Genomic DNA, 12,456 nt, shown 5'->3' on the forward strand with positions numbered 1-12,456 from the left:
GGTGGTAACCAAAACCTTGAAGCGCACCCGGAAGACCATCGGGAGCCAGTGCAGCTCGCACAGGAGAGGTGTTACATGGAAGCGCCATGTCGCTCCCATAACCACCCACACAGCCGCACTCTGTGCCAGTTGGAGCCTCCGGGTGCTCCGGGTGCTTCTCAAGTTTCCGTGCAGAAGTTTCATTATCCAAATTAGGTAACATCAGTGCTAGAAGGGGTAGGGGCTGTGAAAAAGAGCTGGGGTCCGGAACCTTTCTGGGTCCATGGACTGGCAGCAGTGGTGGTGTGGAGAGGATGGTATTGGGCATGCAACTTAGATCCCGCACATGCACAAATGAAGCTTCACACACTCGCCCATCACTTCTATAGCCCAGTTCTCAACAGACCATGGACTGGTACTGGTCCATATATATCAAGACAAGTAGACATTTTCAGGTTACTTCTGTCTGAGTTTTGTTAATTGGCAGTCGAGTTAGAAGAACAAAGGTGATGCATTGTATGAAGGAGCCTAAGAAGATGCAATACCAGGGAAAATGAAGAACTTGCAAATGGAGAAGGATGGGGCTAGTTAAGGGGAGAAGTTGAAGGGGAGACTCTGAGCTCAAATAATTAAGAGCAGATCAACATTTTGCCTAAAACCATCAGACTCTATAGGACAATTGTAAGTGTTTTTCCACCACCAGTCCATATGCCGTGAAACATAACGAGGTAGGCATGCCAACAGACTCTGCAGAATTATAATCCAGGGAAACAAAATATTCTACCCTAAAAACACCCATTTTCTCACCACGGCAAGCCATCTGCACAGATCATTTAACCTCCACTGATTGCCAGGCAGCAATCAGAAGCTAATTACGCTGCAAATATTGCTCCTTCATTATTACGATGGGCCTCTATTATTTCATATGGTATCAGCTTGCCTGGAGTGGTATTTGATCCTGGTGTTTTAAATCATTCAACAATTGCATGCATCTTGCAAGCCCGTTCATCTTAGAAACAGGATTTAAAGCTAAAATTGATAGGATTAACCAATAATTCAATCGTTATCTATTAGGGCCCACAGGCAGGTTTTGGAGACGCTCAAGGGGGAATTAAAAATTAGAACAACAAAGAAAAATCATAGTTATCACTTTGCTGTCACATGTTGACCGTTCCTGGGGTACTTTGAGAGTCATAAAATAGAAACGGGCGCTCACACATGGACTACTACAATCAGAAGCAGCCCCTCTAACTTTGGTTTGCAGCCTCTTGCTGAATTTGTCAACATCATTTCAATGGAGATACATCCTTTGAAGAGAGTCCAAATGTCACAACTTGACTTTGCTGTCAGACACAAATTCCAAGGAAAGAAGATACTAATCAGATGAACTGCTGAGCTGGTAGACAGGCCAACAAACACAACCGCAAAGCAACATATTCTTCAGCGGAGCAACACAGGTTCTTCTACTGAAGCTTTAGGAACAAATACAGACCCCAAAGTCTTGCCTCCTGGCCTTTCCCAGCCTGCTATTGGAGTATGAGGAAGGGCCACCTCCACCTTCCCTGCTGGTGCTGGTACTCCAAGACCCAAGATATGTTTACAGAGAGGAACTGCACCATGGTTTTTTTTTTTTTCATTCAGCCTTGTCTCAGTAGTGTCCTCATTTGTTGTGGCTGCCAGCGGATCTGGCAGCAGATTCGGACAGTGAGGAGGTTGGGGAGGAACAAGGGCCAGTCCTGGAATCTGGGGAAGGCTCTGATGAGGGCTCTGTGTCGGAGGCAGAGAGGGGGCCAAAGCCATATGCCAGTTATCAGCTGCCTTTGGAGTCAGACATCAATGAGGCAGAAGAACAGCTGGAGCCTGTTCCCAGTGTGTGCATGCACAGAGTTGCCAGACGAAGGGAACAGCTAAAGAACAAGGGGCGACTTGGGAGTAAGGCCACAGGTGGACAATGAATGGCCCCTCCCAGAGGAAATAAAAGAGGAGCAAAAGGGGAGTAGAGTTTGCAGGAGACAATTAGTTCATTACTGCATTCTTGCCAAGTATTGTGGCATCTGAAAGATATCGGCCTGGCCACTCTCCAAGCCTGATAAAAGTCGGTAATTGTGAACTATGTTGAAAGACTGTGGGAGAAGAAAGACTTTGCTGGAGAGGAATTCACTGTAAATTAAATAAAAGGGGTTTATCAGGACGAGGACTCAACTTCGTGCTGCTGGGAAAGTCTAGGTCAGAACATCATTGTTGCTTGAAGAGTTTCCCCCAAAACTGGCTTAGATTGTGTGGACAACCACAATAATAATGCCAATGAAGTTCAGGTGGAAAAGTTTTCTCAGGTGTTAAAAAAAAGTAAACAGAAAGGAAGGAGAAGGGGGGAAAAAAACCCCAGATAACTATTGCCTCACTTCATTTATATGAAATTAGTGTCTCTTTCCAAAGCGTGAAGAGGAAAACTCAGCAAGACTGCCAAAGAAACCCCCCCTCCAGGGCGAAGCAGCGACCTTGTTTTCTTTTGGGTTCCTTTTTGAACAATTCAAGCACGCTGCTGGAAAGATAATTCCTTAATTTCCTCTTTTCTCATGCTTGAGACCACCTGGGCAGCCGCTGCAGGATAGTGCAGCAAACTCACATGAATTCCTGATTATGGTCTGCCTGCAAGTCCAGAAAATTGGAATTGGTGGTGCTGCTCGAGGAAATGAGTATGGGGGGGGGCAATTGGTTCCCTCTTCACAATAGCCTCATTCTGGCAACAAAGCTGAGATGCTGTAAATATTATCTCCGACATGGGGAGATGTTTGTTTGGGAAACAACCAATTTTATCTCCTTGAGGACAACAGGGAAAGGATTTTATTTTTTTTATTTATTTATTTCCCCAAACAGCAATATGGGATTGTGAATTGTAGCATTAAAGAAGAAAGGTGGCTGTCAGGCATCTCACAGAATCTCAGGGAAGGTGACAAGAAATGGGGGGTAATTAAATTGATCTTCAGTCTGAAATAGAATTGTGGGGTTTTGTTCAGGGCATCAGAAAAGTAAGGAGTAAAAACACAGTACAGTAGGTTAGTACAATAACTGAAATGGTGAGGGTTACTTCTGAAGAGACATCATTCTGCCGATAAAAGTGTGTATAGTCAAGGCGATGGTTTTCCCAGTTGCAATGTATGGTTGTGAAAGTTGGACCATAAGAAAGGCTGAGTGCCAAAGAATTGAGGCCTTTGAACTCTGGTGCTGGAGAAGACTCCTGCGAGTCCCTTAGACTGCAAGGTGATCCAACCGGTCAGTCCTAGAGGAGATCAACCCTGACTGCTCTTTAGAAGGCCAGATCCTGAAGATGAAACTCAAATACTTTGGCCACCTAATGAGAAGGAAGGACTCACTGGAGAAGAGCCTAATGCTGGGAACGATTGAGGGCAAAAGAAGAAGGGGACGGCAGAGAACGAGGTGGCTGGATGGAGTCACTGAAGCAGTCGGCGTGAGATTAAATGGACTCTGGGGGATGGTAGAGGACAGGAAGGCCTGGAGGAACATCGTCCATGGGGTCGCGATGGATCGGACACGACGTCGCAACTAACAACAACTTCTGAAGATGGCCACAGGGCATGTATGCATGTGAGTCAAAGGCAAAACATGGTAATATTGCAGAGGAAATTATTATCAATATTCATGTAGAAACCATCCCTTTATTTATTTGTTTTTACGTATTGGCAAAGTGTTTATGTTACTTTGTTCAAGTGAATCAAAGTGACTTGCAAAAGGTTTCCAACAATGAATCAACCAGAAAGGAGGAGATAACTATATATTTTATACACACATACAATATTGACTCAGTAATAACAATTTCTTAGCATCCTTTATTTTTGCTTTTTACAACTTGTTGCCCTCTAGTGTGGTTGAACTTCCATTCCCAGTCAATTGCTGGAAACTGCTGGCTGATAGTTGAATTATATATAATATACATGCACACACCCCCAGAGAGATGCATATATGTGTGTGTGTGTGTGAATGTATGTGTGTGTGTGTGTGTGTGTGTGTGTGTGTGTGTGTGTATATATATATATATATATATATATATATATATATTCATTGTTCCTTTTCTTGGGATGATTTGAAAACTATACATTAGTCTGAGTTAACTAATCTCAACAGATTTTGTTTTCATTATTTTCATTTCTCTTTCAGAGTTGTTTTGTAATCTGTTTTATTTAGCTTCACACAATCCAAAGTTGTGTCTTCTAATTATAGCCTTACGCTTTTCTACCAGCAAAATTGAAAGCATCTGTCTTCTTTAGTCTTTCTTATCAAATTGTACATCAAACTTGTCTTGCCATCCTTTAGAACTCCTGGATCAACTATTTCCCTCTTTGTAACATCAGGGGAAATCCTACTCAACATGGAAACACATATGCCAAAGCCATCTGGGAGAAAATCTGACACCGCCCTAAACAGAACACATAAATTAGGTTTTAAATAACAAAGCATCTGGCAGTTAAGAATGACAAGCTGGCAAGAAAGCAGATAAAAGAAAGGAGGTGGTAAATCAGAAAGTTGCATCCTCAAACTTTGATTTGTTGGTAAAGGCACATCTGTCTTGTCTTGTTTGAAAACTCTAAGAAGTTTCCAAAGAAGCCTCCTTGCAAAGATTTGGTGGATTTGTTATTAATGTTTGTTTGATTGATCAATAAAGACACTGAAAGAGTCTTTATTGATCAATAGTACACAGCACGCATGTGGCAAGTGAATATGACCTTAGAAGCTTTTTAAAAATAATTCTTAAAAGGTTTGAACTTTTGAAATATTTTGAAACTTTGGTGTCCTTGATGTTCTCTGAGCTTGGTGGTTTTCTCGCAGATGCTTTATTACCCAACATCTTCAGTGCTAGAAGGGAATGGGATTGGCTCTTATTTTTATATACTAGTGACCCAGTAGTGGGTTTCAATTTTGTTTGCTACCAGTTTGCTCACATGCGTGTGCGCGCTCGTGCAACGCTTCTGCGCATGTGCAGCGAGTGGATGGAGCCTCCCACCACTACCGGTTTGCCCTATCCAGGACGAACCAGTAACAACCCACCACTGTAGTGACCACCTAAAATATTAGCAACCGAAGATGCTGCCATGTCTACTAGAGGCTTCTACATTCGGTACATGTTTTTTTAACCAGTGCAGTGATCTGTCCTCCAGGTTCAATCTCATGTCCTGTTAATTATGGCAAGAAGATGCTGTGTGAACGGCTTTTAGAAGACATGTCTTCCTAGCATTCATCTCATCTTCTCCCTATCCCATTTCACCCCACCTGTAAGGATCAGGACCTGTTGCAGTTAAAAGATCTATTCCCCTCAAGCTCATACACAAAAATCTAGTCAACACTAGATTTAGTTCAGCACTAAATTGGTGCCAAGTAAGCATCATCAGATTTCAAGGGGATTGAATTTGGATCATTTATAGGAACTTAATAACTCCAAGCTGATGGTGTACTTCACTCCACCTCCAGCTCTGCCTGCTCTTCTTTTACACCACCAGAGAGATGGGTTAAGATTAGCCTTATTGCTTATTTATTTATTCTTTATTTATTGGTTCGATTTATATGCCGCCCTTCTCCGGAGACTCAGGGCGGCTTATAATGTGTTAAGCAATAACCTTCATACTTTTGTATATACCTGCTTAGTAGGGCTTTCGGCCTCCTCCTAAGCAATGTTCTTTTTTATACAAAGTCAGCTTATTGCCCCCACAATCCGAGTCCTCATTTTATCTACCTCGAAAGGATGGAAGGCTGAGTCAACTCTTCTGATTTTCTAATAATATTCTTCCTTTTCTCAGACCCAAATCCTGCTACAGAAATGTTTTACAAGGCCTCCTTAATTAATCTACCCAGATCTGATTGTTCGCATTTGCCCATGGATCACTGGGCACTGCCCTCCATTGCTAGTTTAGAAAAGTACTAGGCTAATAATGTAAGGTCAGGCATTGCATGGACTTCCCTTATACTTGGGTTTAGCATTCTCCTAGAAGACAATTAAAGAGATGCGGTGGCTCAATCGCTAAGACGCTGATCTTGTCAATAGAAAGGTCAGCAGTTCAGTGGTTCGAATCCCTAGTGCTGTGTAACTGGGTGAGCTCCCATTATTTGTCCCAGCTTCTGCCAACCTAGCAGTTCGAAAGCATGTAAAAAATGCAAGTAGAAAAATAGGGACTATCTTTGGTGGGAAGGTAACAGCGTTCCGTGCACCTTTGGCATTTAGTCATGCTGGCCACATGACCACGGAGACGTCTTCGGACAGTGCTGGCTCTTCGGCTTTGAAACGGAGATGAGCACCGCCCCCTAGAGTCAGGAATGACTAGCACATATGTGCGCGGGGAACCTTTACGTTTAAAAGACAATTAGTTCTGTTTTAAGCACACATTGAACACATTGTTTTAACAGAGACGCAGACCTTATTTAAAGAAGGGGACTAGAACTATCTGCACAGAAGGTCAATTGAAACTGGGGAAAGAAAATTAGGTTTCAAGCTTTGTATTGCTGATCCTGTCCCCAATGAGTGCATTACAGATTCCTCTGATAAAAGAAGAAATCAAGAAATAATTAGTTAGAAAGCAGACTTATATTTGCAATGCATTCGCTTTATATCCACATTCTCCATCGTGCTACACCTTTTCAGTGTGCCCTTCAGCAATTGAGTACCGACTGTTTGGCTTTGTCTCCATGCACAGGTCTCCAACCTCTATCTCTACGACAGCGTCCTCATGCTGGCCAATGCTTTCCACCGAAAGTTGGAAGACCGGAAATGGCACAGCATGGCAAGCTTGAATTGCATGAGAAAATCAACCAAACCTTGGAATGGAGGCCGATCCATGTTGGAGACAATCAAGAAGGTAATCAAATGGATCAGCCTTTCCAAGAGATATAGGCCAAGCAAGTCAGTTAGTTCTTGATCCCAAGGGAGAAAAGCAAACTCTTGGGCACATACACTAAATATCTAAAGCACAGAGGGCTTGAAAGAAAATCCTGGGGAGGGAAAAAACATCGATTTTTTTTTTCTGTCACTCAACTAGGTGAAACTTTTTCTTTAGGGTCATATCAGTGGATTGACGGGCATTATGGAATTCCAAGAAGATGGTGCTAATCCCTATGTCCAGTTCGAAATCCTTGGAACGAGCTACAGTGAAACATTTGGGAAAGATGTTCGAAGGGTAATTTTTCTTTCTTCTTCTGTTTCTTCCCCCTTCAGTTTATCTGGAGGACATGCTGTTTTTTTTACAGTATGGTTTTATTTATTTTTTAAAAAATGAAAATGTTGGAAATATGTTTTATATCTATCTAGTTTTGTGTTTATTCAATGCTAGTATTTTCATCGCTTATGACTCCTTCTGACATGACATAGGAGACTGAAAAAGAGTTAACCCTCCTGTTGTGACCTAGGCCCAAGTAGTTATTACCAGACACAATCAGTCCTAAACAAACATATTTTATTAGAACAGCTGAGAATTACTTCATTCTCAGCTTAGTCCAAATTAAGTCCAAAACAAATTCTTCATAAACAGTCCTTCGGCCTTATCACCAACCTTTGTCTTCTTTGGCACCCTGCCAAAGGCTTTTCTTGGCAAAAGTTCAGAAGCAAGAGATGCTGACAAGAAACAAATGTAGCAACATTGCTTTCCTACAAATATCCCAAGAGCCGTTGTTGCTCTTTTAAGCCTTCTGGGAGGGGCCAATCATCTCCTGGCATTACTCCTGAGTCATCCTCTTTGCTTTAGCTACTCTTGCCTTCTGGCAGCTCTTCACATGCATGCACTAGGAACAGGCTCCTCCTCTTCCTCTGCCTCTCTGCTATCCGCCTCTGGAGGCTCCGGAGTCCACACATCGCTCCCAGATGGCCGTGGCCCCATCTCTGCCTCTGATGCAGAGCCCTCATCCGGGCCTTCCGCTGACTCTAGGACTGGCCCATTATCCTCCCCAGCCTCCTCACTGTCCGACTCCACTGCCAGCTCCGCAGGCTGCTGGCAGACCACAACATCTCCCTTTTTAAGATACTTGCCCAAATCTTCTCCTCCTGCCTCCTCCCACTCTCTCCCCCCTCTCAACTCATGAAAGGATAGATAGGGATCCAGATCATTACGTGGGTGTTAATAGTAGGAATAAATAGTTGGAAAGGAAAGATTTAAGCTCATCCTACACTCTGCTGGCCACGGCATACTATCCATTCCCAAAGGTGCTAGGGCAGAGAATTAATGTCTTTCTAATATTAAATATTAAACGCATTAAAAGTTATATGCAACTGCATGCATTAAACCCATAGCCTGACTCCGAGTATGGAACAAACCATGTTTGTTATATCCTTTGTTTTGCCTGGAGCTTGAATGCTGCTGTAATGCCTATGTTTATGCATTTTGCCTCTATTTAGCTTCTCTTTGAGACTCAGAGGAGCAGCTGCATAAGGATTTTCTATATATGGACTTTATTATGTGGGTCTCCATTGCCCCAAGTTGACCTTCTTTCTGTTGTGACCCAGGCCCAAGTAGGTAGTATTAGACACAAACAGTTCCAAAACAAACAGACTTTATTAGAACAGCTGAGAATTAACTCATTCTCAGCGTAGTCCCAACTAAAGAATTAAAACAAATTCTTTATAACATAAATTCTTCAGTCTAATCACCAACCTTGGTATAATTAGGCAAACCGCCAAAACTCTTGGCAAAAGTTCAGAAGCAGAAGACCAGACCAGAGATAAGTGCAACAAGACAAGAACAAGTCTATCAACGTTGATTTCTGACAAAGAGGCCAAGAGCCGTTGCTGGTCTTTTAAGCCTTATGGGAGGGCCAATCATCTCTTGGCCCTACTCCGGAGTCATCCTCTTTGCTTTAGCTGCTCTTGCCTTCTGGCAGCTCCCCGATGGCCCTGGCCCCATGTCTGCCTTCGATGCAGAGCCCTCATCTGGGCCTTCCCCAGCCTCCAGGACTGGCCCATGTTCTTCCTCAGCCTCATCGCTGTCCGACTCAGCTGCCAGCTCCTCAGGCTGTTGGAGGACCACAACAGCTTCTTTCCATGGGGTGGACTTTATGATGGGAGCCACACTAATGTTTTAAGAGTTGGGAGGTGTTTTGTATGCAACTTTTATGGAACAATTGAGCCACACAAACCTTTTTTTTTTTTGGCTTTATTTCTTTGGAGTTCTAAATAATGGGTAACATTTCCAGGAGGAAGAAACTTTTCTGGGAAGGTTTGCCATATAATTTATGAAGAGTAGGAAGGTTGCCTTCCACCATTTCCTCATCCAATGTAGGAGAAGGAGTGGCAGAATCTGGGGGTGGAGTCAAAAGAGGGATCAGCCTTGAATCCCTATGTAGCCACAAGTAGACTAAGTCCAACCTCCCTTGAATTCCGTTGACCCTTATCTAACTCCAAGCAGGTGCTAACCATTAGTTGAGAAGACATCTGTGCATAGGCTTTTAGCAATACATCACTTTAATTGGACCCTCATGTGTAGACCTGGTCTTTAACCACCCTTCTCCAGCAGCCAAGCAGAGAAAGAGCCGAGCCGGTGCCAAACGGAGCATTTTCTCTCTCTCCGCCTCTCAAGATGCTGCCGCTGCCGCTGCTATTCCTTTTGGGGATTCCTACCCCTCATCAGTTCAGTGAGGTGGTGGATGTGCTGGTGCCTGGAGGCTGTGAGGATCTGGATGGGAGTCAACAGGCTCAGACTTAACCCAGACAAGACCGAATGGCTCTGGGTATTGCCCCCTAAAGACTATGTCGATTGTCCATCCTTGGTTCAGGGGGGCGGGGGAGAAAGTGCCCCCCTCAGAACGGGCTCGCAATTTGGGTGTCCTCCTAGACTCACAGCTGAGATTGAAACAACATCTGACGGCTGTAGCTAGGGGGACCTTTGCACAGGTTCGTCTGGTGCACCAATTGCGACCCTACTTGGATCAGGAGGCTCTCCTCACAGTCACTCATGCCCTTGTCGCCTCACGGTTGGATTATTGCAACGCGCTCTACATGGGGCTACCCTTCAAAAGTGTTCAGAGACTACAGTTGGTCCAGAATGCAACCGCGCGAGCTATTATGGGTGCACCTAGATACACCTACATTACACCAATTCTCCGTGAGCTGCACTGGCTCCCTATCGGTCTCCGGACGCAATTCAAGGTGTTGGTTATTACCTTTAAAGCCCTACATGGCTCAGGGCCAGGCTATCTTCGAGACCGCCTTCTACCGCATAGCTCCCAACAACCGGTAAGATCCCACAGAGTCGGTCTCCTCCGGGTCCCATCAGCTAAACAATGTCGGCTGGTGGGCCCGCGGGGGAGGGCCTTCTCTGTGGCTGCCCCGGCTCTCTGGAACCAATTACCCCCTGAGGTCTGGACTGCCCCCACCCTACTGGCCTTCCAGAAAGCAGTGAAGACCTGGCTCTTCCGGCAGGCCTGGGGCCATTGATCCCGCTATGGTGATCTTGCGAGACCCGGCCACGAATTGGAATGTATAGGTTTTAATGTTTTTTAAAACTTTTGTATGGAATATTGTTCACATTGTTTTATTCTTTGTTGTTAGCCGCCCAGAGTCCCTTGGGAGTTGGGCGGCATAAAAATGCGACTAATAAATAATAATAAATAAATAAATAACACCAATTTTACTTAGAAGAGGAAGAAAACTCTGAGGAAAGTTGTCATGGTCTTCTGTGGTCATGAGCATCCTAACAGTACTGAATGCTTTGGAAATTTCCACAGTGATAAAATATACATAAGAATTTGATTCATTCTCTTTCTAGTGCAGTGCCTTGTAACCTCTGTTAAGGGTATGGAAATCCTCTGGGAATCCATCAGTTGTCACTGCAGTAGTTCCCATAACATAAAGTCCAGGCGACATTGACCTGCTAAATGACAATTTGGAAAAAGGAAAAGCCAAGTAATGGACAGCTTTTTTTATTGTCAGAATGTATGAGCCTGAGACAGGATCGGACAGATTTGCACAATTCTTATTTTATTACTAAGTATTATTTTAATATTTGGTGGGGAAGACAGGACAGGGATATGCAGTGAGCTCACAGGTTTTCTTTATGTATTTTAAGAAATTCCTTGCAATAATTAAACAAATAAATTAGGCTTGAAAAATTTTAAATTGCAGAATAATGACAATTAAAAATAAAAAAAGGAAGAAAAAAAATCCTTAGATGGACATTTAACATTGGATTATTTTAGGCAGAGGGGGAGTCTTGAGAGTTTGGCCAGCCCCACAGTTGCGTGGACCCTCCACACACCATTTTGTCTTCTAAAAAGTCAGTCTTTTCAACTCATTCTCAAGCCACCCCCATGGTATGCAGTCTAAGCAAATGCTGTATTTTAAGAGAAATATTCCTTTTTTTGAATTGCAGCATTTATCCCTGGCTATTTAAGCCTTTCTTTCTAAAAATATCACTCGTTTCTTTAGATCAACCTTCCCAGCTTGCTTCGCACTTTCTAAAGCAGCATGCATACGTGGTCTCTGATAATGCTTTTGATTCTCTTGGTTGGAGCAGAACGCGCTAAGAGATCTCCCTTGAGATATCTGGTGCCTTTACTATTAGATATCTCGTCCTTATTGCTATTTTTTTCCCCTCTGAATTTCACAATTAGTAACAAAGATAGTTTAAAAATGGGGCACCTCATTTAGAAAGCTGGAAAGCTGAGTACATTTCTTTTAGAAATAGCAGTAGACTCAGGGGTGAAATCCAGCAGGTTCTGACAGGTTCTGGAGAACCGGTAGCGGAAATTTTGATTAGTTTGGAGAACCTGCAAATACCACCTCTGGCTGGCCCCAGAGTGGGGAGGGAATGGAGATTTTGCAATATCCTTCCCCTGGAGTGGGGATTTTGCAGTATCCATGCCCACCAAACCATGCCCATCAAGCCACACCACACCCACCAAGTCACATCCACAGAACCAGTAGTAAAAAAAAATTTGGATTTCATCGCTGAGTAGACCCAACCATTTATAGTCATGGTCCATATCTGGTTTTAAGGGTTTTTTTAATATATATATTAAATATATATCTGTGATGGTGTCTGGTAAAATTACAAACATTTTTCTCATGTGCTACAAAATCTGCAGTGCTCTTTGGAGTTAAAGCCAGAGAGGGAAATCATCTTACTTTATCAGAGTAATGAAAACTCAAAGCTACTGCTCTTTATTTCTGGAAGCAAGTGAGATTGTTGAAGTTTGTTGCATCTTTGAGATGCTTCGTTTAATACCATGGAGAAATTGACTGATGAAGGTGAAATCTATCAAGGCCTCAATACGCTTTAATGATTTGAAGCAGTCTTTTAATTTTCAGTGCTTTATGTTTATTGGTTGGTTGCCTAGATTTCTTTCCAAAAGACGAACGGCAGTATAAGTGTTTTTCTTAAATAAGAACCTTTATGATACTTCAGAAACAGAAGTAAAATGATTGACTGTGTGTAGGAAAAGCAGTGATGTTTCTGTGAACACCATAACATCTCAGAGGTATGTGCC

At 43.2% G+C, this 12,456-nt stretch overlaps 1 protein-coding gene across 5 annotated transcripts in view; it reads left to right on the plus strand.

Moving 5' to 3' along the window:
* The window catches only part of GRID1 (glutamate ionotropic receptor delta type subunit 1), a 785,853-nt gene that overhangs the window by 674,475 nt on the left and 98,922 nt on the right, over positions 1-12,456 (plus strand). For all 5 annotated transcript variants that reach the window (XM_087872276.1, XM_087872272.1, XM_087872273.1 and 2 more), the window contains exons 7-8: positions 6,681-6,842; positions 7,041-7,160. In XM_087872276.1, the coding sequence (XP_087728402.1) occupies positions 6,681-6,842; positions 7,041-7,160 (282 nt within the window). The remainder of the gene's footprint in view (positions 1-6,680; positions 6,843-7,040; positions 7,161-12,456) is intronic.

The sequence above is a fragment of the Pantherophis guttatus genome, chromosome 6 (assembly GCF_059756535.1).
Source record: "Pantherophis guttatus breed Tessera chromosome 6, ASM5975653v1, whole genome shotgun sequence".
Classification (NCBI taxonomy): Eukaryota; Metazoa; Chordata; class Lepidosauria; order Squamata; family Colubridae; genus Pantherophis; species Pantherophis guttatus.